General features: G+C 20.7%; 16 protein-coding genes across 16 annotated transcripts in view; 8 read left to right on the plus strand and 8 right to left on the minus strand.

Annotated features, from left to right (window-relative positions):
• Positions 1-225: 225 nt before the first annotated feature.
• Positions 226-2,961, minus strand: DDB_G0275581 (hypothetical protein; the record flags this gene model as incomplete). Its single annotated transcript, XM_638325.1, has 1 exon — positions 226-2,961. One exon carries the CDS (start codon positions 2,959-2,961, stop codon positions 226-228), a length of 2,736 nt encoding a protein of 911 aa, XP_643417.1.
• Positions 2,962-3,447: 486 nt separating this feature from the next.
• Positions 3,448-4,176, minus strand: DDB_G0275583 (phosphatidylethanolamine-binding protein PEBP; the record flags this gene model as incomplete). Its single annotated transcript, XM_638326.1, has 2 exons — positions 3,448-3,610; positions 3,728-4,176. The coding sequence occupies 2 exons, from the start codon at positions 4,174-4,176 to the stop codon at positions 3,448-3,450; spliced, it is 612 nt and encodes a 203-aa protein (XP_643418.1).
• Positions 4,177-4,616: 440 nt separating this feature from the next.
• On the plus strand, positions 4,617-6,212 carry DDB_G0275585 (hypothetical protein; the record flags this gene model as incomplete). The annotated part of the gene is made up of 2 exons (XM_638327.1): positions 4,617-4,847; positions 5,022-6,212. The coding sequence occupies 2 exons, from the start codon at positions 4,617-4,619 to the stop codon at positions 6,210-6,212; spliced, it is 1,422 nt and encodes a 473-aa protein (XP_643419.1).
• A 185-nt stretch (positions 6,213-6,397) lies between these two features.
• DDB_G0275587 (hypothetical protein) lies at positions 6,398-6,651 on the minus strand (the record flags this gene model as incomplete). The annotated part of the gene is made up of 2 exons (XM_638328.1): positions 6,398-6,549; positions 6,642-6,651. The coding sequence occupies 2 exons, from the start codon at positions 6,649-6,651 to the stop codon at positions 6,398-6,400; spliced, it is 162 nt and encodes a 53-aa protein (XP_643420.1).
• A 715-nt stretch (positions 6,652-7,366) lies between these two features.
• Positions 7,367-7,504, minus strand: DDB_G0275589 (hypothetical protein; the record flags this gene model as incomplete). Its single annotated transcript, XM_638329.1, has 1 exon — positions 7,367-7,504. The coding sequence occupies one exon, from the start codon at positions 7,502-7,504 to the stop codon at positions 7,367-7,369; it is 138 nt and encodes a 45-aa protein (XP_643421.1).
• Positions 7,505-9,293: 1,789 nt separating this feature from the next.
• Positions 9,294-9,573, plus strand: DDB_G0275825 (hypothetical protein; the record flags this gene model as incomplete). Its single annotated transcript, XM_638330.1, has 2 exons — positions 9,294-9,303; positions 9,386-9,573. 2 exons carry the CDS (start codon positions 9,294-9,296, stop codon positions 9,571-9,573), a joined length of 198 nt encoding a protein of 65 aa, XP_643422.1.
• Positions 9,574-10,562: 989 nt separating this feature from the next.
• Positions 10,563-10,831, plus strand: DDB_G0275827 (hypothetical protein; the record flags this gene model as incomplete). The annotated part of the gene is made up of 2 exons (XM_638331.1): positions 10,563-10,572; positions 10,659-10,831. 2 exons carry the CDS (start codon positions 10,563-10,565, stop codon positions 10,829-10,831), a joined length of 183 nt encoding a protein of 60 aa, XP_643423.1.
• A 212-nt stretch (positions 10,832-11,043) lies between these two features.
• On the minus strand, positions 11,044-11,649 carry DDB_G0275829 (hypothetical protein; the record flags this gene model as incomplete). Its single annotated transcript, XM_638332.1, has 2 exons — positions 11,044-11,154; positions 11,284-11,649. The coding sequence occupies 2 exons, from the start codon at positions 11,647-11,649 to the stop codon at positions 11,044-11,046; spliced, it is 477 nt and encodes a 158-aa protein (XP_643424.1).
• Positions 11,650-12,429: 780 nt separating this feature from the next.
• Positions 12,430-14,511, plus strand: DDB_G0275591 (hypothetical protein; the record flags this gene model as incomplete). The annotated part of the gene is made up of 1 exon (XM_638333.1): positions 12,430-14,511. The coding sequence occupies one exon, from the start codon at positions 12,430-12,432 to the stop codon at positions 14,509-14,511; it is 2,082 nt and encodes a 693-aa protein (XP_643425.1).
• An 842-nt stretch (positions 14,512-15,353) lies between these two features.
• Positions 15,354-17,922, plus strand: DDB_G0275805 (hypothetical protein; the record flags this gene model as incomplete). The annotated part of the gene is made up of 5 exons (XM_638334.2): positions 15,354-15,400; positions 15,501-15,650; positions 15,739-16,645; positions 16,774-17,042; positions 17,142-17,922. 5 exons carry the CDS (start codon positions 15,354-15,356, stop codon positions 17,920-17,922), a joined length of 2,154 nt encoding a protein of 717 aa, XP_643426.1.
• Positions 17,923-18,013: 91 nt separating this feature from the next.
• On the minus strand, positions 18,014-19,234 carry DDB_G0275593 (hypothetical protein; the record flags this gene model as incomplete). Its single annotated transcript, XM_638335.1, has 1 exon — positions 18,014-19,234. The coding sequence occupies one exon, from the start codon at positions 19,232-19,234 to the stop codon at positions 18,014-18,016; it is 1,221 nt and encodes a 406-aa protein (XP_643427.1).
• A 585-nt stretch (positions 19,235-19,819) lies between these two features.
• Positions 19,820-21,493, plus strand: DDB_G0275803 (hypothetical protein; the record flags this gene model as incomplete). The annotated part of the gene is made up of 2 exons (XM_638336.1): positions 19,820-19,824; positions 20,311-21,493. 2 exons carry the CDS (start codon positions 19,820-19,822, stop codon positions 21,491-21,493), a joined length of 1,188 nt encoding a protein of 395 aa, XP_643428.1.
• Positions 21,494-21,584: 91 nt separating this feature from the next.
• On the minus strand, positions 21,585-23,636 carry DDB_G0275595 (hypothetical protein; the record flags this gene model as incomplete). The annotated part of the gene is made up of 1 exon (XM_638337.1): positions 21,585-23,636. One exon carries the CDS (start codon positions 23,634-23,636, stop codon positions 21,585-21,587), a length of 2,052 nt encoding a protein of 683 aa, XP_643429.1.
• Positions 23,637-24,479: 843 nt separating this feature from the next.
• On the plus strand, positions 24,480-25,802 carry DDB_G0275801 (WWE domain-containing protein; the record flags this gene model as incomplete). The annotated part of the gene is made up of 2 exons (XM_638338.1): positions 24,480-24,667; positions 24,839-25,802. 2 exons carry the CDS (start codon positions 24,480-24,482, stop codon positions 25,800-25,802), a joined length of 1,152 nt encoding a protein of 383 aa, XP_643430.1.
• A 44-nt stretch (positions 25,803-25,846) lies between these two features.
• Positions 25,847-26,425, minus strand: DDB_G0275799 (hypothetical protein; the record flags this gene model as incomplete). Its single annotated transcript, XM_638339.1, has 1 exon — positions 25,847-26,425. One exon carries the CDS (start codon positions 26,423-26,425, stop codon positions 25,847-25,849), a length of 579 nt encoding a protein of 192 aa, XP_643431.1.
• A 490-nt stretch (positions 26,426-26,915) lies between these two features.
• The window catches only part of DDB_G0275597 (hypothetical protein), a gene marked incomplete at both ends in the record, with an annotated part of 318 nt that continues 275 nt past the window's right edge, over positions 26,916-26,958 (plus strand). The window contains one exon of the mRNA XM_638340.1: positions 26,916-26,958. This exon is cut by the window's right edge and continues 275 nt beyond it. Within this exon, the coding sequence (XP_643432.1) occupies positions 26,916-26,958 (43 nt within the window).

Here is a 26,958-nt window from a genome sequence, read left to right on the forward strand (position 1 = left end):
ATTAAAAAAATAAATTGAAAAAAAAAAAAAAAAAAAAAAAAAAAACCGAAAAATAAAAAAATAACCTGAAAAAAATGAAAAAAAGAAAATATCATATTTGATCACAAAATTACTTATTTTTTAAAAATAAAATTTTAAATTAAAAAAATAATACCAAAAAAAAACTTTAATTAAATTCTATTTTTATTATTTTTTATTTTTATTTTTATTTTTAGAATAATTTATTTAACCAAATCTAAGTAAAACTTGTTTTTGTTTACCACCTTTTTTAATGTATTGATCATCTTGAGTTTCTTTTGGTGGTGGGGTAGTCTTCTTTTTTGGAATAAAATTCTCTTGTCCTGGAAGTGAAGGGAAATCTTCAGTATCATTTGTTGGAGCTTTATTAACTCTTAATGATGGTGGTACTGTTGAAGATGGAGAAGAGGAGGAGGAAGAAGAAGAAATATTAACTTTTGATAAAGTTGAAGCTAAACTTTGTTTATTTGAATTACTTTCAACTTGGACCTTTGAAAAGTTATTTGAACTTGTATAACTATCACCACTAAATCTTGAGGATAATGATGGGTATGAATCAACATCATCATCATCATCATCATCAGAATCACCAGTTCTTGGTACATATCTTGTTGATGTTAATCTATAAGCCATTGATGTTGCAGAGTTATCATTATGATGTTTAATTTTTGATGCTGCATTATTATTTTTATTACTGCTACTGCCATTACTGCTGCTACTACTACTACTACTGCTATTACTAAAATTATTTAAATAACCTGGATAACTAATAATACCATCAGATGGTCTATTCTTTACTAAAGTTAAATTTGCAGATGAACCAGTTGACCAAATATTTGAAGGATTTGCATTACTTTTAGTTTTTTTATTTGAACCAATTGCACCATTAAGTGATGGATATTGTTCTTCTACTACTTTCATATATGAATGAATTTGTGATAAAGCTTCTCTCTTTGCTTGATTTGGTAATAAGGCAATTAATTCATCGAAAATATCATTTGCTTTAGTACCAAATAAACCTAAAAACTTTGTATAATAAGCATTTGGTTCCAATTTACCATTTTTAAAATCTACAGATAATGATTTAAAAGTTTGATATTTCTTGTCATTATTTAAAATCTCTTGAATCTTTGAAACTAATTTTTTATTTCTTTCATCAACTTCAGCTTGTGTAATCTCTTTTTCTTTTTCTTTATGAAAATCTGGATTAAATGTTGATGGTGCTGGTGCATTTAATAAATTTCTTGTATTTAATCTATTATTATTATTATTATTATTATTATTATTATTATTGTTATTATTATTATTATTATAATTGTTATTATTTGATGAAGTTGTAGTTGTAGTAGTTGTAGTTCTTGTGGTTGTTGTTGTTGTTGTGGTTCTTGGTAAATTAATTTGTTGACCATTTAAATTCGTATTAAAAGCATCAGCTGAAGGAATTATTGGATTATTATTTGAAGTTGAATGAGAAGGTCTATCAAAAGTAATGTTAACTTGAGTAGCACTACGTTTTTGATTTTTTGACATTTTACTTGTATCTAAATGAGTTGAGATTTCATGAGATTTCAAAGAGTATTCATCAGGGAAAACTATGAATTTCTTTTCTAAACATTCTGGATGCATACATGGAAAATGTTCATCATTGAAATGATGACGAATCTTTGGATAATCACTGAAATATTGATAGAGTAAACCTTTACTTTCACAAACAAAACAAGAGAAATGCATCTTGTTCAAATGATCATAGAGTTGATCATTGCCATAATAGTATTTGTTACAGAATTTACAAGCTGGATGACCCTTTTTCTTACCAACGATTGTAATACCCGCACCACCATCCCATTCAGACATATGAATGGGTAATTTCTTTGGATCGTATACATTTTGTTCCGCTAGGAATACTTTTCTATCGGCTAAACAAATTTGACAAAACATTAAAGCGTGCTCAGTGGTTAGATGGAGTTCTAACTTTTTGATCGATGGTAAATGTGCATTACAAACTTGACAAATCGGTTCCCAAAGTCTTGCTAATGATTTCTCAAATTCTGCATCGGTGCAATAGGCATTCAATCTACCATTGAATGCTAATTTAGATTTATCATATTCTTCAAATTTCTTCTCCTTGTCTTTGGTGATAATGATAGTCTTTGATTCGGTTTTACAAATACAACATTTCATCTCCTTATAGAGTTCTCTTTGTCTAAGTAAACAAAATGAACAAACTTCAACATGTTCACAAATACCCTTACCATAGAATACTATTGGATCACAACATACTATACAATTATCTGTTATTGGTGGTTCTGATTCAAATCTTTTCATATCTAATAATGTTGAGAAACTTTTATCACTAAAATATTCTAAAATCTTAGTTGGTACAACTGATTGATTATTATTCGTTGATGTTGTTGTTGTTGTTGTAGTTGTGGTTTGTTTTCTGTTATTATTATTATTATTATTATTATTACTATTGTTATTATTGTGACTATGTCCATGACCATGTGCATGACCATGACCATGACCATGGGCATGATTATGTCCATGACCTTGTCGGTGTCCATGACTATGATTATGATTATGACTATGACCATGTCCACCTCTATGTTGTTTTTTTTCATTTGATTCATTTGATTCATTTGATACTGATTCATTGTTATTATTATTATTATTATTATTATTAGCATCAGGATTTGATGCTTTTGGTTTTGAATTTCTATGATTTTGTGGTTTTGGTGGTGGTTTCACACTTTCAGCATTTTCAAGTTGAGATGGTTTTGGTTGCTTTGGTTTATCTGTCTTTGGTTTATCTGTTTTTGGTTTATCTGTTCTTGGTTTATCTGTTCTTGGTTTTTGTTGTTTCTGTTGTTGTGGTTGTTGTTGTGGTGGTGGTTTATTATCACCAGTTGATGTGGTTGTAGTAGTAGTGGTTGTTGACTCCATGTTAAAGCTTGATGTTATTACTTTTTTTTTTTTTTTTTTTTTTTTTTTTTTAAAAAAATTTAACTTTTATAAAATTTAATATATTGATACTAATTAGTATAGTACTATTTTTTTTTTTTTTGAAGATGGGGATAAAAAAAAAATGAAAAAAAAAAAATCTTTTTTTTTTAATTTTTTTTTTTTTTATAAAAAATTTGATTTTATTTTTATTTTCTTTTTTTTTTTTTATTTATTTCTCAAAAAAAAAATAATAAAAAATAATAAAAAATAAATAAAAAATAAATAAAAAATAAAAAATAAATAAAATAAAAAACTAAAACAAAAAAATATATATATATATAAAAATAAATAATAAATTATTGAAAAATATAAAAAAAAAAGGATGCCCAAAAAAAAAAATAAAAAAATAAAAAAATAAAAAAAAATAAAAATTATATGAAAAATAAATTTGTGTGGGCTAAAAAAAAATAAAATAAAATAAAAAGTTTATTTATTTATTTGATTTGTTTTTTCTTTAGAATCTATTAATTCGGTCAATAATTTTTCAACAGAATCATCATATTCACATTCAAAGTAATTTATTCCTTCAACAGTTAAATTCCATTTTTTAATAAATTGTTCTGAATTCCAATCTTTTCTTTTTTCCATACTTTTTTTATATGAAAAATATTTGTTAGTTAATTCTTCTATTAGCAATCTCATTTTTTTTTTTTTTTTTTTTTTTTTTTTTTTTTTTTTTTTTTTTTTTTAAAACAACAACACTTACTTAAATGGTATTTTAAATTCACCAATAAAATCTAATTTTGAAGGTTGTTTACATAAAATGAATATATAACGATGTAAACCAGTACCTATTAATGGTAGTGGTTGTATATATTTTACAAGTTCATCAGATTTTGAAATATTATTACCCTTTATATTAACTAATATCCATTGTTTAAATTCACCTTCCAATCTATTGATTTTGGATGGTTCATCAACTGATACTAAAATTAAAGTAAAATATTGATTTTCTTCACTTCCATCTTGATTTAATAAATATTCAATTGTTGGTTTATCTTTTACTGCTATTGGTGTTAATTTATCTGACATATCTATATAACGAATTCCATATTTAACTTTTAAAGATCTATTTGGTAATGAATTAATAATATTTGGTATTATTTGATTTGTTTTTAATTTTTCTATCTCTTCAATAAATGATAAATCACCCATTATTATTATTATTATTATTTTTTAAATATTTATTGTGTTATTTTTATTTTTTTAAATTAAAAGTTTTTTTTTTTTTTTTTTTTTTTTTTTTTTGATTAAATTTATAATAATTAAATTTTTTATTTTTTTATTTTTTTTTTTTTATTTTATAATAATTTTTTAATTTTGGTGTTCAAAATTCTGTTAACATTATTTTTTTTTTTTATTTCTCTTTGCAAATAAACCACTAATAACTAATAAAAAATTTTATTTTTTTATTTATTTTTATTTTTTTTATTTACTAGTAAAAAAATAAAATAAAAATAAATAAAAAAATAAATAAAAAATAAAAAAAAAAAACAACAAAATTTTAAAATAAAATGTGTGGGCTAAAATAATTTTTTTTTTTTTTTTTTTTATTATTAATCTTCTCCTCTTCCCCTATTTATATAACAAATAATATGGAAATAGAAATTTTTAGAAAAAAAATTAAAGGAGAAGTCTATGAAAGAAATAGCAAAGAATATGAAAGTTCTCTTTTGGACAGATGGAATCTTGACGCTCTCACAATAAATAAACCAAAATTAATAGTGATAGTAAAAAATGAAAATGATATTATTAATTCAATTAAATTTTGTAAAGAAAATAATATTGAAATTGCTATAAAAAGTGGTGGACATGGATTTCATAGTGTAACTATTTTTTTTTTTACAATAAAAAATTTATCTCGTCCTTTTCATAATTTATTTTTTATTATTTCTGACTTAAAATTAATTAATTTTTTATAAAAATAATAAAAAATTATCTCCTCCTCCCCACCCCATATCTTTTTTTCTCTTTTTTTTTTTTTTTTTTTTTTTTTTAAGAATTGTAAAGGATTACTTTTAGATTTAAATTTATTAAAAGGTTTAAAGTATAATGATTATGAAAAAACAGTTACGATTGAATCAGGATGCAGATTAGGAGAAATGGATAAAGAGAATCAAAAACATGGTTATATTATACCATCGGGTATTGTTTCAGATACTGGTGTATTTGGATTAACATTAGGTGGTGGTATTGGTCATTTATCAAGAAGTTATGGTTTAACATGCGATAATTTATTAGAAGCAAAACTAATAACATGTGATGGTGAAATTAAAATTATAAATAAAGAAACTGATTCACAATTATTATGGGCATTAAAAGGTGCAGGATCAAATTTTGGTGTTGTCACAGAGTTGAAATTTCAATTACACAAATTAAATAAAATATTCGTTTTAAAAAGTTTAATTGGAATTAATGAAAATCAATCATCTTCATCATCATCATCACCACCACCACCACCACCATCACCAATATTTGAAAAATTGAAGAAATTATGTGAATTTATAAAAGAAAATCAAAAAATTAATCAGTTTTCAGTTACAATAATAATTAATTCAAAAGAGTTAATAGTATACTCAATTTATAATGGAGATTATGGTAATGAATATTTAAATAATATGAATTGTTTAGTTTTTAATGAACCAAGAAAAGAAATTCAACCAGAGGATTATACAATTTTACAACAATTTTGTGACAAGGAATTACCACGTTCTAAAAGATATTATAAAAGAGGTATTTTTATTAAAGGTGAATTAGAATTTGAATTACTTAATAAAATGATCCAATCATTTAATAATCATCCAATTAAAGATGGTTTATCTTATACGATATCACAATTGGGTGGAGTTTTTAATAATCAAATTTATAATAATAATTCATCATTTTCATTTAGAAAATCGTTATATCATATATCATTTTTAACTACACTACCTATTGATAATGAATATCAACAAAATCTATTTAATAATAATAATTGTATTATTGAAGATAAACTTAAAATCAAAGTTTATGATTGGACAAACAAAACATTGGATTTATTTTCAAATTTAAAAATTGGTGATTATTCAAATATTAATGATACGTTTTTATCAACAGATAATTATTATGGTGAAAATAGTAAAAAATTAAAAGAATTAAAATTAAAATATGATCCAAATAATTTTTTTAATAATAATCCAAATATTAATTAATTAAAAAAAAAAAAAAAAAAAAAAAAAAAAAAAGTAAAATAAAGAAATAAAAAATTTGTTTTAAATAATAAATAATTTTTTTTTCTAAAGGATTTATTTTATATTACAATTTTATATACATGTTTTTTTATATTAAATTAAACACTTCAATTTAATATATATTATATATTATATTAATTATTTTTTTAGCAATTCCATAATGGACGACTATAACTAAAGACTGAATATGGATTAATTGTAGTTTTATTTGATGAAAATTCTAAATTATTATTTTCATTATCATTATTAATTTTATTATTTAATGATTTTGATGAATTTGATAAAGAAATGATTGATTCTAAAAATAAAAAAAAAAAATAAATAAAAAAATGTTAATATAAATTTTTATTTTTATTTTTTGTTAATTAATTAAAAAAAATGTGTACATACTGAATAACATTTTAAAATTAAGTGTGTTAAAGTGTGGGATTTGGGGATATTAAAATTAAAGTAAAAACTTTTTTTTTTTTTTAATGAAACTATAGTAAACTAATATTAGTTTTAATAATATTTGTTTGTTATGATATTTTTAATATATTTTGAAATGATGATTAATAATTTTTTTTCATTTCTCTATTTATAGTTCCCCATTTATTACACACCTAAATTTAGTTAAAAAATGATGTTTATTTGCCATGCTCAATGTATTCTTTGAATAAATTGTATGGTTTAAATTATTATATGGTATTTTGTAAGTAAAAGTTGATGCAAACAAATTTAATTCAAAATTAAATAAATTTTAAATGACTTTATAAATTTAATAAGATATTTTTTTAAATTTTATTTATAATTTTTTAATGATTTCCGAGGTGACAGTTTGGTGATCATTTTATTTTTTTATTTTTTTTTATAAATTAAATATATGTACAACAAGTATAAATTTAATTATTTCATTAATTTTTTTATATATTATTATATAATTATTTTGTTTATATGATTTACTTGTTAAATTGATTAAAAAATAAAATAAAATAAAATTTTTTTTTTTTTTTTTTTTTTTTTGGAAAAAACACACTCACACAAGTAAAGATTTTATTTTATTTAATTTTATATTTTTAAAATTAATTTATTTAAATAAATAAAATTAAAAAAAATGTAAAAAAAAAGGGTGATAATTAATATAGTGTCATTGAATATTTACAAATTTTGAATTGAATGTTGACGAAATAATACTTGTTTCCAAAAGGACCAAAGAAATTATTTGAATTTATTGTTGGCATCATATCTAAAATATCAAATTGTTTAAAAAACATTGTTGTCGATATTATAAATTTAAATTTAAATTGTCAATTAATAAGAGTGTGGTGAAAAAGTTTTTATAATTTTTTAATTAAATTGATGTTTTCAATTTGGTTGACCCCATTTGTATATTGTATGGCACCATTTAATTGGATTTTAAAAATCAATATTAGATTGTGTTGAGTTTAACTGTCCGATGGTGCCATACAATGATTTTAACAAATTTAAATAAATTTAATTTAGAAAAGATGTTTTTTCAATCACTAGATTAATCAATGATATGATGATATCAACAATAATATATAATTCAATTATTCAATTATTAAATTTTTTAATGATGTTATCATTATTTTAATTTAAACTAATTGCATCATTTATTATAATGATTTCATTTTTTCAAACAAATCAAGAAAGGAAGGTAAATAATGTTGCTAGATATTTTTTATTTGTAAATTATCCCCATTTATTAAACAATCATTAAATGATATCATATTTTTATTATTTTTATTATTTTTAAATAAATGACACCATTTTAAAGAGGATTGGATTATTATTATTTGTAAATTGTTTTTAAAATCTATTATAAACCAATCCAATGATTAATTGATTATCAATGATAATAAAAAATTAAATAATAGATTATAATCTTTTAGAATTTATTTTTTATATTTTTATTTTTAATTTTATTATATTCTTTAATATTAATACTATTATTTTTTTTTTTTTTTTTTTTTTGTTAATTTCTTTTTTTTTTTTTTTTTTCATTTTCATTTTTCATTTTCATTTTCATTTATCATATTTTCAAAAAATTTATTTAACTAGGTAACATCAATAGTCCATAATATTATTATTTTATATCAATTAAAAAAATAAAATAGGGAACTATAAAAAACATAAAATTCAATATGTTATAAAATTAAATTAATTTTCATTTCAACCTTCAGTTAATTAAAAATTAATGATCACGAATAGTTTGTTTTTTAAAAGATGATAATTATTGGTATAAAAAAAAAAAAATAGGGTGATAAAAAAAAAGAATAAATTAAAAATATGAAAATAGAAATTTTTAAAACACAAGATATGTTTTATAAAAATAAAAAAGGAAATATTTCAAAAACTATAACAAAAATGGAATATAAACAATTTCAATAACACATGTGGTAAAACTATATTTTAAAAAAAATTGGAATATTTTAATTTGTTCAACCACATTGAATTTTCCAGTCATATTAAAAAATAAAAATTATTTTATATGGTTGATTATCATTTTAATATTATCTATTTTTAATCAATTTTCAATATCACCCACAAATCAATAAAAAATAAATAAATCAAGTTATAACATAAAATTTTAAAAAAAAACAAATAAAATTATACCCTTGATAACATAATAAAACCGAATACTTTCCTTGTTGTTAAATGTGTGTGTGTGTGGGGTATATGTGTGAGTGTGTTAAAGAAAGTGTGGGAAGGAAAGTGTGGTTATTTACTTTTATTTTATATGATTATTTTATAAAAATCAAATTTAATTCAAAATTAAATAAATTTAAATTGTATTAGATATGTTGTCAACACCCATTTTACAAATTATCAAATGAAATTAAAGAGGTATTAAAGCGTCATTTCGAAAATCCAATAAACAACAATATAAATAGAGAATTTAATATTTTTTTTAATCATTCAATTCAAAAACAATTAAATAAAAACATTAAAAAAAAACTATAGTTTTTTAAAAAATTATTTATTACATTATTTATTTAAATAAAAACTTTCATTGTCAAATTTTTAAAATATTAAAATAAAATGTTATTCAGTATGTGTTCTTTTTATTTGAAAATAAAATAAATTAAAATAAAATTAAATAAAATATTAACATCTTTTTTTTTTTTCTAAAGAATCATTAAATCAATTATTCAACTCTTCATTATCATCAATGAATTCATCATCAGTTGTAAATTCATCATCAACATTAAATGTTTCATTTGATTTAAATTCCATTCAAGGTACAAATAAATATTATAACAGTATTTTTACTCGTCCACAAATGTATCAATGTTTAAAACATATATATATTAATATATAATTAAAAAAAAAAAAAAAAAAAATTAAAAAATTAACACTTGGTCGACTTAAACAAAACTGTATAACTTTATAAATAAAAAAAATTAATTTATTAAAAAAAAAAAAAAAAAAAAAAAACTATATTTATTTATTCTTTTAATTATTTTTCTTTTTTAAAAATTAAAAAAAAAAAAAGAAATTATTATTTGAAATTATATTGTGTCTTTGTTAATCAATGAAAATAAATCATAACTTAATTTGGAGCTAATTAATGCTTTCTTATATTAAAATTCATTTCTTATTTTTTATATTCATAACGTTTCTCAAAATCATTAGCATTATTTGAAATAAAATTTTAAATAAAAAATATGGCACATTATAAAAAAAAAAAAAAGTTAAATTGTTTTATTATAATTATTATTAGTTCATTCCAAATTCTAAAATGATAATTATAAAAAAAAATATATATATATGTTTATAAAATAAAAACCAGGAATAAAAAAAAATGATGAATTTCAGAGTAAAACCTATTTTTAACTGACTACACCATAAATAATAATATATAAAACTTGTGATATTTTGAATAAAACCGAAAACATTCCTTGTGATGTCTTTATTTTTTGTGTGAGTGTGTTAAAGAAAGTGTGGGAAGGAAAGTGTGGTTATTTACTTTTATTTTATATGATTATTTTATAAAAATCAAATTTAATTCAAAATTAAATAAATTTAAATTGTTTTAGATATGTTGTCAACACCCATTTTACAAATTAATAATTATAATCAAAGAGGTTTAATAAGTGTCATTTCAAAAATCAATAAACAATAATATAAATAGAGAAATTAATTTTTTATTTTAATCATTCAATTCAAAAACAATTAAATATTAAACAACTAAAAACAAAAAAAACTATATTTATTTATTTATTTATTTATCTTTTTTAATAAAAAAAAAAAATTTCATTGACAAATTAATTAATTAATTTTAAAAACAAAAAAATAAAAAATTATAAAATGTTATTCAGTATGTATTAATATATTTTTTAAAAATAATTAAAAAAATAAAAAAATAAAATATTAACATTTTTTTTTTTTTTTTCTTTTTTATAGAATCATTAAATCAATTATTCAACTCTTCATCATCATCATCAATGAATTCATCATCAGTTGTAAATTCATCATCATCATCAACATTAAATGTTTCATTTGATTTAAATACCATTCAAGGTACAAATAAATATTATAACAGTATTTTTACTCGTCCACAAATGTATCAATGTTAAAAACATATATATAAATATATAACTATAAAAAAAAAAAAAAAAAAAAGAAAAAATAACACTTGGTCGACTAAAACTGTACATATATTAAATTAATAAAATTATTTAAAAACTATACTTTAAATTCTTTTCTTCTTCTTTTTGATATTTTTTAATTTTAATTTTTTCATTTTTTTTTATTATTACTTTTTTTTTTTTTATTTTATATAAATTATTTAAAAACCTAAACCTCTTAACCAAGTTAAAACTGTTTTACCATGATTACCTTGGATACGAATACAAGAATCACGTTTGCTAACATTTGATCTTCCAAAAATACATCCAAGCTCTTTTACTATAACCTATAGGTTGTTGTTGTTGTTGTTGTTATTGTTGGTTTGGGTGTGTTAATTAACATATATATATATATATAGATATATATATGATTTAAAAAAAAAGAATCAAAACAAACTTACATCTGAATCACCTTGATAACCTTTTAAAATTGTATAGACAACACTATGGCCTCTTAAAATATCTGTATAAATTGGTAATTTATCATTTTTAGTTCTATTTACAATGAATGGAATATCTGGATGTGTAAGTTCAGATGATTTTGGTCCATATAATACATCTGATGTAATTGGTTGAATTGGATATTGTAATGGATTGGTTAACTTGATTTCAAATAATTTATTTTCTCTTGGTGGGATCACTTGTTTTTCATTGTCTGGATTTCGAATGAGTCTATGTTTTGATACATGACTTGTATATGATCTAAACATCATTTGTGTTGTTTTTGAAACATTGTTAATATTTAATGAAATTAAATTTCTTAACATTTCTTCCTTTTTTTATTATATCCTCAAAATAATAATATTATAAAATATGATAAAAAATAAAAAATAAAAAATGAAACGAAAAAAAAAAAATAAAAATAAAAAAAAAAAATAAAAAAAAAAAAAGTAAAAAAAATGAAAATGAAAAAAATTTTTTTTTTTTTTGATCATTTTTTGTCGAGCCACAATAATAATAATAATAATAATAATAATAATAATAATAATAATAAAAATAAAAATAAAAACAATAATGGATTAGTAATAAAATCAAAAATGGCAAATAATAATAAAAAACAATAATGAATTAAAATAATTTTGATACTTACACAATAATAATCATGATTTTAAAAGAAGTTCAATATTTTCTAAATTTAGACTAAAAATCATTTTACAAAAAAAAAAAATAAAAAAAAAAAATAAAAAAAAAAAAGAAAATAATAGAGATCTCAATTTAGTAATCTCAGCCCATTTTTTTTTTTTTTTTTTAAATCCCAAAAAAAAAAAAAAAAAAAAAAAAAAATTTAATAAAAAAAAAATAAAATAAAAATAAAAATAAAATAAAAAAAAAAATTATTTTTTAATATTAAAAAATTTTAATTTTAATTTAATTTAATTTTTATATTTTTTTTTTTTTTTTTAATTATTATTTTTTTTTTTTTTTATTATTATTTTTTTTTAAATTTTATATTTAAATAAACACACATACCTATGTTAGTAATCACCATAAATAATAATAATAAAACAATAAATAATTAAAAAAAATAAAAAAATAAAAAAAAATTTATGGACGAACATAATAATAGTAGTACCATTATTATCAGCAATAATGTTTCACAAGATAGAATTGAAACATCACAAGAAAGAAGAAGTAGTAGAAGAAGAGTAATTTTAAATAGTAACAACAATGAAATTTTCAGTCACCAAGAGGATTTGAGTACTCAACAAGGAGAATATATATTGGATTCATCTTTTAGAAACAGGGATAATAATAATAATAATAATAATAATAATAATAATAATAATAATAATAATAATAATAATAATAATAATAATAATAATAATACAACAACTCTATCACTATTAATTCAACGTAGTAGTGGTGTCAATGGGATATATGTTGATGCAACAATGGATGAAAATAGTGATGAAGAAAAAGAAGAGTTAAGTGAAGGAGACCAATTAATAAACTTTGAAGATGTATCATATAATGAAGAAGTATTAGAGGATGATCATCAAATTCAACTCCAACTACAACTACATGATGGTGGTGAAGAACCTGAATATGAGGAATTCTTCATGGAATACGATGAAGAACAAGAAGAACAACAAGAAGAAGAAGAAGAAGAAGAAGAAGAACAACAACAACAAGAAGAAGGGGGTGATGATAATCAATATGATGCTGAATTTAGTATTGAAGTTGATGTAGAATTAAATAATTTTAATGATCAATATGATGAAGGTGCAATGGAAAATGGTGAACGTAGAAATAGATTAATAATAATTCATAACCATATACATGAAGTTAGTGATGATGATGATGACGACGATGATGATAATAATAATAATGAAGGTGACCAAGTTATAGAATATTATCAAGGTGGTGGTGGTGAAGAAGAGGAAGAGGAAGGAGATAGCAATGGTGAAGGTGAAGGTGAGGGTGAAGAATATCAACCTCAAGAGGGTGAGAGTGAAGAAGATTATGAAGAAGATTTTTATATTGAACATGATGATTATGATCATGACATTGAAATACATGAAGAGGAGCAAGAGGAAGTTGATGAGGAGTTACAAGAAGAGGGAGAGGAAGAAGAAGAAGAAGAAGAGGTAGAAGAGGAAGACGCTCAAGAGGAACAAGAAGATAATGCAAATGAAGGAGAAGAAGAGGAAGAAGAATTTGAAGATATAGATGAATCAAACCAACATGTAGATTCAAATATTGAAGTTGATGATGAAGATGCTCATGTCAATATTGATGGTGATGATGATGATGATGACGAAGATGATATTCCCACTGTCAATAATAGCAGAAACGAAGATAGTTATTGGACATACGGAGATTTAACATCTGAAGATAATGGTGTGTCAACATCAAGAAGACGACTCTTTAGACGCGGTGTAAGTTTACATCCATCTATTGGTTATGATGTGGAACTTTCTGAAATTTTAAGATATAGAGATCAACAAGAACTTTATGAAAATAGCAATAATAATGGTGGTAGTAGTAGTAGAAGAAGTAGAGGAAGTAGTAGCAATAGCAGTAGTAGTAGTAGTAGATATGCAAGAGATCCTGAACTTCAATATGTTTATGAACATCCAGTTTCAGAACAATTTGGATATATAGGATGGTTTTTATATAATAATTTTCAAAAGAGTGGATTACTTAGAGTTGATTCAGGTCCAAAGTTTTTATCACAGGTTTTAAATTTCTACCTAACACTATTGGAACAACAAAAAACATATACCTTTGAAAATCAAAAGAAATTGGAAGCATTTATAAGTTGTTTTTTAAATATAGCCGAAACAAATAAATTACTTGGTATAAGGTTATCAACAAAAGAACTCATTCCCATTAAATTCACATTGGATATCATTGAACATCATTTCAAATCAAATGATTCCCCTTTGTTTAAACATTACATTGAACATGTATTACCAGTGTCCGAATTATTTTATAGTAAAATCACAAATGATAAATTGGCAATCATCAATAAACGATTGGTATCCGCTTTATCCTCTGCTGAAAACTATTCATCCGTAATTAACATTCACGATAAGCGATCACAATATTTTGAATATTTCAGAAAACAATTATGGTCAATTCGAAATCAAAATGACTTAAATACATTATCATCATATTATAAATAAAATTAAATAAAATTAATAAAATTAAATAAATAAATAAATAAATAATAATAATAATAATAATAATAATAATAATAATAATAATAATAATAATAATAATAATAATAATAATAATAATAATAAAAATAATAATAATAAAAATATTTAACTAATATTAATAAAAAATATTAAGATTAAAATTACTTGTAAATAAAATTGAAACTAATTATTTTTTAATTATTTATTTATTTTTTTTTATTTTATTTTTTTTTTATTTTTTTATTTTATTTTATTTCTTATACAAGAATCACTTTCAATTTCCGAGCATTTTTTGAATTTTTGGGTGTGTCATCACACTTTTTTTTTTTGATAGAAATTTTAAAAACGAAAATTCTAATTGTTTTTTTTTTTTTTTTTTTTTTTTTTTTTTATTTTTTTATTTTTTTTTATTATTTTTTATTTTTTTATTTTTTTTTTTTTTTTTTGATGTCATTATCAAAAATTATTTAAATATCATCATTACTCTTTTCAGGGTTATAGTTGTGTTTTTATTTCATTTTTTTTATTTTTTTATTTTTTTATTTTTTTTTTTATTTTTAAATATTTTTTATTTTTTTTTTTATTTTTTTATTTTTTTCATTTTTTTTTTATTTTATTTTTCATATTTTTTTTCTTCTGTTGTAAATAAAATAATATCTTAATAAAACTGCAATAATATCTTTTTTTTTTTTTTTTTTTTTTGTACAAGTATTGTTTTTTGTTTTAAAAAAAAAAAAAAAAAAAAAAATTTAGTTTCGAAAACAAAATAAAACAGAAAAAAAAAAAAAAAAAAAAAAGTTATTGTCCATCTATAGTTTTATTATAGAATGACGTTAAAAATAAACAAAGCAGATGAAAGAACTCATTTGTTAGGGTAAGTTATAAATAAATAATAAATCTTTAATTATACATAATCACGATTTATTTACTTATATATTTTTTTTTTTAAAAATTATATACTTATAAAAAAAAAGTAATAATCCATCACAATCAACAGTTAATATAATCCAAGATATAAAAAATGAAGTTGATGAAGTAGATGATAATGGATCATCATCAATATCAATGGTCAATCCATTAAGAGAATCAATGGAAACAATTGAAAGAGCAACAGAATTAGAATTGTATGTACACACATTTTATTTTATAAAAATTAAATATACATGTATAATATATATATATATATTAATAGTTTTTATTTTTTATATATAGTACATATTGGATTATGAAAAAAAGACAATGGTCAAGAATTCAAAGAGGTACATTTACGAACGAAAAGAGAGGATTTTCAATATTATGGTTTTTATTTTTTATGATTGTTTATGGTGTTTATTTATTCTTACAAATTTATCATTTTGAAAGAATTGATGGATATATATTAGAGTTTATATTGATGGGATTCATATCATTTTCATTGGGATTATTAGTACCACGTTTTGCGATAATAGTACGTATTGTGTTTTTAGAGGTATATTCAACATTGTACCTATTCTTCATATTCAATCTATACTATGAAAAACAGTATTATATACCATTGATATCATTGGGAAGTGGGGTGTTGGTATTCTCGATTATATGTTTCTTTGTCTATCCATATATTATGCGTTGTATATTCTCGATTACAGGTGCAATCACATTAAATGTCGATAAAGATCAATGGGTACGTGGTGAATCAAATAGATTTACAATTAAACAAAAGAATCTATTCCAAAAACCTTCAACTTGTATTTACGAAGGACCCCTATTGGATGGTCGTCCACATGGTATTGGAACTTGGATGGATACTTCATATCAAGGTGAATTGTTAACTGGTTTCTGGGAAGATGGTATACCATTGGGTCCTTTTGAATCAATGGAAAATGATACTCGTTCACTTTTAGTCAATCTTCGTATTATCTATGGTACAAATGGTGGTGGTAAAAGTTGGCTAGATAGAATTCCCCTAAACATTGGTGTTGCCTCAATTGAATGTTGTGTATCTGGTAACTTTTTCAAAGGATATCCAAAAGTTTCAATGATTAAAGGTCCTGATCTTTGTAAATGTCAAAATCGTTGTACTTGTATTCAATCACTTTTAGATAAGAAATATTATAGACATATTGATGATGATAAAACAATTGTAATTATTTATTTATTTATTATTTATATAAATAGACATATATATATATATATTAATTTACTAATATTTATTTATTTATTTATTTATTTATTTATTTATTTATTTATTTATTTATTTATTATAAATAGACATCAATTGTAGTTTCATTAGATAAGAAAATGGATGCATTAGCAATTTCAGGTTTTAAACCATTACATCCAAAAAATAAAACAGTTTCAATTGAAATTGGTAGACAAGAAAATGTTCAAAAATTAATTGTTGATAATAATTGGATTTCAAGTCAATCTAATGAAGGTATTTTATTCATTCATGGTTATGATCACGATTTAAAAGATGCTTTAAAAAGATTTGCTCAATTTTTAGCATTAGGTCATTTCCCAAATTATATTAAACCATTGTGAGTATTTTTTTTTTTTTTTTTTTCAAAAAAAATATAATAGTAATAATAATTTTAAATATTAATTATTTTATTATTTTTATTTTTTATTTTTTTCAGTGTATTTAATTGGCCATCATCAACAAGTCCATTATTATATTGGTGTGCACATTCAGTTGCATCAGATAATGATAATCATAGAGATCTTCAAAAGTTTATTGAAAGTTTAGGACAAAGTGGTATTAGAAATTTACATATAATGTGTCATTCTATGGGAACACGTTTCTTTTTAAGATCATTTAGTAAAATTAAAAAAGCCTTTGCAAAAAGAAAACCAATTGTATATAGTAGTAGTAATAATAATAATAGTAATAATAATGAAAATTTTAATAATAATAATAATAATAATGATATAAGTAGTAGTAGTAATAGTGGATTTGTTCAACAACCTGAACAAGATAAATCACTTAAATATATAAATAAAATCAATTTAACCAATTTAATATTTTTAAATCCAGATTACGAAATCAATACATTTAAAAATGATTATGGTGAATTAAGAAATTATTGTCCAAGAATTACAGTTTATGCAGATCACAGAGATGAAGCAATTAAAATGGCATTTAGAATCACACAAAAGAGAAATCTTGGTAATAATATCTTTGGTATCGTTGATGATGATGGTGGTATGTTGGATGTTGATATCATCGATACTGGTGATTTGGATAGTAATATGTCTGAACGTCATCATTCTTTCTTTAACATCAACCGTCTCATGGTTGATGATCTACATGATTTAATTGTCACTGGTAAAAGAGCTATGGATAGAACTTCAAGATTAAAATCTGTTGGTGATGTCTTTAGATTCTCGATTTTACCTTCAACTGTTGTTGTAGTTTAGTAGTAAAAAAAAAACTAAAACTAAACAAAAAAAAACAAATAATAAATAACAAATAATAAATAACAAAATAAAAATAAATATATTAAATAATTTATATTAATTCTTTTATTATTTGTTCAATTGGTAATTTTTTAGATTTATAACCTTGTTGTCCAGACCATAAATTTGTAAATTGATTATTATTTTCTTTTTGAGAGATTGATCTTAATGGTTTTGTTAGTTCATTTTGAATTGGATATGGTGGTATTTTAATTGATTGTTGTTGTTCTTGATTATTAAAGTTTTCCATGAATTGATTTTTAATACCTCTTGCCCATCTACCAGAGAATGATCTAGTTAATGAAGTACTTGTATCGGTTGAATTGATGATTGCATCTTTCCATGAATCAATTGCACAACTTTCATTTGATGCTATGAAAAGACTACCAATTTGTACACCTGCAACACCCATTGAAATTAGTGAATCTATAGTTGATTTATTTGTTATTGAACCAGCTGCAATTATTGGTACTTTACAATTATCCAATAATGATGTTACTAATGGTAACAAAGCAATTTGTGGTAAACTATCAATTGATGTATTCATATCACCCTGAATGAATGATCCTCTATGTCCACCTGCTTCAATACCTTGTGCACATATAATATCAATACCATAATCTTCAAGCATTTTGGCCTCTTCTAAACATGTTGCAGTACCAATTAAAATTGAATCAGAATTAAATGATTTTATCTTTACTATTGATTCTTTATCCATTATACCAAATGTAAAACTAATTATATCAATTCCTTCTTCTAATATTACACTAATTTGATCTTGATAATTGTACAACTTTAATTCATCTACATATTCTGGTAAAAAATTATTATTATTATTATTATTATTATTATTATTATTAATTTTATTTAAAATTTCTATTGGTAAAAAGTTATTATTATTATTATTATTATTATTATTATTATTATTATTATTATTATTATTATTATTATTATTATTATTATTATTATTATTATTATTATTATTATTATTATTATTAATATTATATAAGAAATCTTTCATTGTTTTATAATCATTTTGATCTTTTTTAATTTTATTTATATCATTTACAAATAAATTCACAGAGAATCTTTTATTTGTTAATGATTTTGTTTTTCTTATTAGTTCTCTTGTTTGTTGGCTTGATAACCCACCAATTGCTAATGATCCTAGTATACCACAATTTGATGATTTTGCTACCATTTCTGGTGTTGTTACTCCAAGCATTGGTGCTTGAATAATTGGGTATTTAATATTAAATAATTTTTTTATCATTTCTATTTAATGGTTTTTATTTTTTTTATTATTTTTTTTTTATTATTTTTTTTTTTTTTTGGTAATAAAATTTAAAAAAATAAAAAAATAAAAAAAAAATAAATATATTGATAAAAACATTAAAATTTGACAAAAAAAAAAAAAAAAAAATAAAAAAAAATAAAAAAAAAAAAACATCACCTAATTAAATTCCCAAAATAATCAATATCTAAAAAATCTTGATTATTTTATTTGTTTGTTTTTTTTTTTTTAACCTTCAAATTTGACATTAAAAAAAAAAATATTATATTCCAATTCAGCCAAATCAATTTTTTTTTTTTTGTAATCTTTTTTTTCTTTAAGGTTCCCTATTGTCGTTCCTCACAAATAAAAAAACAATAACAAAAATAAATAGAATTTTTATTTAAAAAAAAAAATTCTGAAAAAATGAATTCTTTTTTTTATATTTTATATGGTTTTGTGTATTTCTGGGTGCTCTATTTCATATACCAAATTCATATCAAATAAATAAAAAAAAAAAAAAAATTAAAAATGAAATTAAAATTAAAATGAAATTAAAAATATAATTTTCTCAACCCAAAAAATATGTTGTAGGGAATTTTCCATAAAATTTCACTACAGTAGCGTAGTGAATTTTATTATTTAATTTCACTACAGTAGCGTAGTGAAAAAAAAAAATCACTGACCTTAAATTTTTTTTTTTTTCAAAAAACAAATAAAGTTTATTAAATTGAAATTTTATTTTTTGTTTTAATTATTATTTTATTTATTTTTATTATAATTATTGTTAATTTTTTTTTTTTTTTTTTTTTTTTTTTTTTTCAATTTTTTTTTTTTAAATTTTTTTCAATTTTTATTTGTTTATTAAATTGTAATTTTATTTTTTGTTTTAATTATTATTTTATTTATTATTATTGTTAATTTTTTTTTTTTTTCAATTTTTTTTTTTTTAATTTATTTTTATTAATTTATTTTTAAGTATAAATTTAAAAGTTATTTAAATAAAATAGTTTTTTCTTCTTTAGATGAAATACCTTTTCATCATTATCATCAACAACGACATTTTCAAATGAAAGTTTAGAATATTTTTATAATTCAAATTCAAATTTAATTTTATTTAATTCAAATTCAAATTTAATACCAAAATCAATAACAAAATTAAAATTTGATAAAAGATTTAATCAAATAATAAAATTAAATCAAATATCAAATAATGTTAAATCAATTATATTTGGTAAATATTTTAATAGTTTAATTCAAGTGAATTCAACATTATCATTAAATTTATCATCAATTGAATTTGGTAAAAATTTTAATTGTCCTTTTAATTTTGAAACATTGGAAAATGTTAAAACCATTAAATTTGGTAACCTTTTTATGCAATCACTTGAAAATTGTCATTTTCCACCAAATTTAACATCGTTAACATTTGGTAATTCATTTAATAGTGAAATTCCAAGTGGTTACTTTTTAGATATACCATTGACGGTATTGGTATTTGGAAAGTTTTTCAATAGACCAATAGATGATAAAAGTTTACCATCAACTTTAACATCATTAGATTTAGGTTCATCTAAATTTTTAAATTTTGAATTTTCAAATAAATTACCACAATTACAATCACTAATAATGGGTAAAGGATATAATGGAACTTTAAAAATAGGTGACTTACCAACAACTTTAAAACAACTTTCATTATGGGATAATAATTCTAATCGTGATTCATTAAGTGATTTTGGAATTATTCCAAATGGTATTACATCTTTATCATTTGGTGATTCATTTAATCAATTAATTGAGAATAACATTTTACCAGAAACAATTACAAATTTATCATTTGGTTTAAAGTTTAATAAACCAATTAAAATCAATGTTTTACCTAGTAATTTAACAAGTTTATCATTTAATTACCATTTTAATCAACCCCTTGAAAAAGGAGTTTTACCAAATTCATTAACTAGTTTATCTTTTGAAGGTGTATTTAATCAAAATATTCAAGTTGGTACACTTCCAAATAGTATAACTTATTTATCACTTTGTTATTTTTATGATAAACCTTTTCCAATTGGTTCATTACCATTATCATTAAAACAATTAAAAATTCATTCCTCCAAATTTAATCAAGATCTCTCTTCCTCTTTTGATGATTATTTCACTTGTTCTTTAGAAACAATTTACATTAGTAAAAATTCAAATCTTATTAATATTTTAAATTCAAACTTTTTTAGTAAATTTATTAAATTTTATAATATTAATTAAACTTTAAAACAATTAATAATAAAAATAAAAATAAAAATATAAATATAAATAAAAATTATACCTTTATTTTTTAAAAAAAAAAAAAAAAAAGTTATAAACAAATAAAAGCATCCATTGATAACAGCATACAAGTTGTTTCAGTTGCTAATTTTAAAATTGATTTCTTTAAATTTAATAATTCCCAACTTTTAAATTTCATATCTTGAATTATATTTTGATTTGTGTCCATACTAATACTACAATTATATAAATCAAATTCTTTATTACATCTATCACTTGTATTGTTATTAATATTTACACCATAATATCTAAAATCATTATCACTATGAATTTGGATTAATTTAATAATATGTTTTTGACAATCATAACCACCATTCTCTAATAAAGTAATTGGTATTGTTAATAATGATTCTGACCATGATTTAATTGCCATCATCATCATTGTTGTTGTTGTCGCTGATTTAAAATGTTTAAATTGATTAAATAAATATAATTCAGTTGAGCCACCACTTGGAACTATTCTTGGATCTTTTAAACAACCACCAACAATATGAATAGAATCTCTTAAACATTGTGCAGTTTCATCACACATTTCTTTACTTCCACCTCTAACTAAAATTGTAACAGTACTTGAGTTTTTACAATCAGAGAATTCAATATACCTTGAACTACTATCATTACCCATTACCAATTCTTTAATTTGTCCAACATAACCTATAAATTGATCACTAATATTATTATTATTATTATTATTATTATTATTATTATTATTATTATTATTATTATTATTATTATTATTATTATTATTATTATTATTATTATTATTCAATAATAATAATGAATCTAAATCATTTATAATATTTGCACCAGAAGAAATTGAAATTCTTTCTAAATCATCACCTCCAACCCAACTAATTGCAGAAATACCAAATTGGTAAAGGAATTGATTGATTTCTTGATCAATACCCCATTGACATACAACACATTTTAAACCTTTAATTAACTTTATTGCATCTTTAATTGATTGATAATAATTTGATTTTATTTCAATGAATTGATTTAATTGATCGATTGAGTTTATTGAAATGTTGAAATTTGTTTTTGGTTTTGGGAATTCTAATGGAAATGATAATACTATTATGCTTGCATTATCTATTGTTTTTGGCATATTTTCATGTGAAAAGAATCTCTTTATTAAACAACCTTTAATTAATCTACAATCTTCTAATGTTGATCCTTGAATTGTAATAACTTTAATCCTTTTCAACTCAACTCTCTTATAGAATGAATAAATCAATTTAACAGATTCAATTGATAATTTAGACAACTCCTCTTTATAAAATGATATTGATTTTGATAATAATGAGCTTTCTGTAACTTTTTCTAATGAAATTTCATTATTATTTTCACTATTATTATTATTATTATTATTATTATTATTATTATTATTATTATTATTATTATTATTATTATTATTATTATTATTATTATTATTATTATTATTATTATTATTATTATTATTATTATTTATATTTACATTTAAATAATAGTTATTATTTAATAATTTTAATGCATGGTTTAGTGAATTTTGAAATGCATTGGAAACTATGTGTGGAGGTATACCTTTTTCAAAAATTAATTTTAATGCACTTGAACAAAATGAACCAATTAATACTAATACTGAGGTTGTACCATCTCCATATAATCTTTCTTGAGTTTTACAACAATCTATTAATAATTCTACAACTGTTTGAAATCTTTTTCTATTAATTGATGATGATTTTGAGAAATTTTTATTGTTATTATTATTATTATTATTATTATTGTATTTGTTATTATTGTTATGATGTGAACTTTCTAAATTAATAATATTATTATCTTGATCATCTTCATCATCTTCATCATCAAATTTTGAAGATTTTGATAAATATTTGATAATTGAATAACCATCATTCGTAACTATTATGTTACCATTCTCATCAACTATTAATTTATCACCACTTTTTGGGCCAAGTGATGTTTTTATAAAATTTGATATCTCCACTACAATCTCAAGGCAAAATTTTAAATCATTTGACCCTAAAACAGATTTATGCTGCTCTCCAGATTGCAATCTATCTGTATCCAATCCGAAGAAATCCATTAGACTGAAAAAAAAAAAAAAAAAAAAATTAAAAAAAAAAAAAAAAAAAAAGTTTTAATTTCAAAAAAAATTTATGTGGAAACTAAAAAAAAAAAAGTTACAAAGAGAGAAAATAAATAAAAATAAAAAATAAAAAGGCAAAAATATTTTTCATAAATTATTTTAGAATTAAAAAAAAAAATTGATGATGGGATAGGTGAAAGAAAAAAAATCCAAAAAAAAATGACAGATAAAACAATTGATAAATCTGTTATTATGCCAAGAATATACCAATATACCCTATAGGGTTTAGTTTGACTTTGGGTGGCCAATGTAATATGAATCTTCTCTGATAGAATCAATAAATACTGAGAATGAAGAATTAGATGGTGATATAGATTATGGCTTTATTGGTGAACAATGAACGTTTTTAATTATTAAAAAATAATTATTATAAATATCTTCAAAAATTAAAAACAAATAAAAATAAAAATACAATTTCAAAAATAAATTATTAAAAATCCCACCATTAACACAAGTAAACAGGTGGTATTTTTATTTTTTCTTGATTATTTTTTTTAATTTTTTTTTTTTTTTTTAATTCCATAAAATATTTTCAGTGAATAATATGGCATTTGAATTTGATAATATTGAAAAAATAAAATATAAAAAAAAAAAAAAAAAAAAAAAAAAAAAAAAAATAATAATTTAACCAATTTATTTTTTTTCAATATTATCAAATTTGAATATTTTTGCAATTTCTAAAAAAAAAAAATCAATTTTTTCTTTAAAATTTCTTTATTTCATTTAAAAAAAAAAAAATTTCACTCACAACATTTTATAAGCTTATTCAAATATTATAAAATGTCATATATGATCAATTCAGCTAAACAAAAAAGGAATGAAGATGAAATTATTAATTTCATCAGTAATAGTTCATTAAAGGATAGATCTTTATTGTTATTATATATTTCAAAATTATCATCAAATGGTTTATATATTCCAAGTATTAGTTCATTAATTAATTTTTGTGAAGAAATAATAATTTTAAAGTATTTATTAATAATAAAATAAAAAAAAATTAAAAAATAAAAAAAAAAATTAAAAAATAAAAAAAAATTAAAAACAAAAAAATAAAAAATAAATATTAATTTTTTTTTTTTTTATTTTTTTTTTTTTTATTTCAAAATAAATAAATAAATAAATAATAATAATAATAAAAGAGATACAATTGAAACTCAAAATGAAGATTTAGTTGCAAAATGGTATTGGGCAGATGATGATATGAATGGACATCAAACAGATTATAAACCATATAGTTTTGAAACTTGTAAAAGATTAGAAAAAGCAAGAAAGAATAAAATTGAATATTGTAGAATTAGTGATGTCCATTTCGTTGATACAGTTTCACTCGCACAAATTAGATATGATGATAAAGGTAGAGTTAGACTTGTTAGAAGAGATCCACCAAAATATAAAGAAAATGAAATTTTACCACAACAACAACAACAACCAATCACAACTGAAAATAATAATAATAATGATAATGACAATAATAAAGATGATGAATTTGTTCAATGGTATTGGGCAGATGATGGACCAAGAGGACATCAAGATGTTTGGGTTAAATATAGTGAAGATTTATCAAAACTAATGGAAGCAAGTTATCAAAATAACAATAGAATCAATAGTGAATTAATTCCAATTAAAGTTGATGAAGAACGTTTCGTCGATACAAAGAGAATGCTACAAGTTAGATTTGACTCTAGATTTAGAGTAAGATTAGTTAAAAGGGATACAAAAACATTGGCACCACCAAAAGGATCTAGTGGTAGTAGTGCTCCATCTACTCCATCAAAATCAACAATGGAAAAACTTTTTGGACTCATGACACTTCAATCACCAAAGAAATCAACACCAAAAAAACCAAATCAAAAAATACCATTTGTTGATACTTCAATAAATTTAAAAACATTGCCAAATGATGCTTTATTAGATATTTTAACAATTGATGAAATTAAATACCTAATGAAAAAATTAGTAATTGCCATACCAGATTCATCCAAATCAAATGCAGATCAAACACCAACAAATTCATCTTTAAAAAAATTTACAATCTCAACTTTTAAATCAACTTTTATTCTTAATAATAATCAAATATTATCAAAAATTGTATTAAAAAAATAAAATAAAAAAATAAAGAAATCATGATTTAATAATAATAGTTTTATTTATTGATTACAAATATAATTATAAGCATCTTTTGTGATTTCAGTATCACATTCTGGTAATGTTAGAGTAAAGTTTGAAGGTGTGCCATTACAATTAGTTGCTGATGGATAAGTTGAAGTAGTTATTGAATCACTGGTACAAGTAAAGATAGTTGCATTTTCAGATGGATTAATAATACATTTATTTAATGGATTTGATAAAATTGAATTTGGAGTATTCTTCCAATCATTACAACTCTCTGAAATTATAGTAATGAATGAGTTATCAACAAATTGATAATTATCAACACAGTTAAATGTTAGGGCACCTTGACATACACCATTTTCTTGAGTCAATTGTTGGAATATTCCTTTAGTACAATTTGCATCTTTGTAATAATTAATTTGAATTTCATTACCAACACAAACATATTCAGTTCCATCTAAACATGTACTTTCACGATTAAATGTTGTTGAAATAATTTCACCATTACATGATTGATCATTTTGATAATTATAATAATTTAATTGAACAAATTGACCATTTACTAATGTTGTAAAAATAATTGCTAAAATTAAAAGTTGTAATAATAATTTCATTTTATTTATTTTATTTATTTTGTTTTTTTTTTTTTTTTAAATATAAGCAATTATACCATTTATTTTTTTTATTTTTTTTCTTTAATTTTTCTTACTTTGATGCTGGGAAAATATTTTCCCAAATTATGACGTTTTTTTTTTTTTTTTTTTTTATTGAAAAAAAAATATCTTTTTGTTGGGAAATTAAAAATCCACCTCCATTTACCCTTAAGACGTTAGTTATTGGGGATTTATTAAATTGGAAATTTTGTAAAAGTATTATTTTTTTAATTGATTATATTTTTATCAACTGTTTTTAAAGTTCTCAATTAAGTTATTACTAAAAGATTACTTTTGGAAAGAATGTAACAATGAAAAAAAAAAAAAAAAAAAAAAAAGCTAACCACTTTTCTTTATTTTTTTATTTTTTTTTTTTTTCTTTTTCTTTTTTTTTTTTTCAAATCAAATTTTTCAAATATATTAATAAAAATTTAAATTAAATAGAAATAAAATGGAAAGAATACAAATAATTTCAAATCATATACTTCCAATTG

The sequence above is a fragment of the Dictyostelium discoideum genome, assembly GCF_000004695.1.
Source record: "Dictyostelium discoideum AX4 chromosome 2 chromosome, whole genome shotgun sequence".
Taxonomy (NCBI): Eukaryota; Evosea; class Eumycetozoa; order Dictyosteliales; family Dictyosteliaceae; genus Dictyostelium; species Dictyostelium discoideum.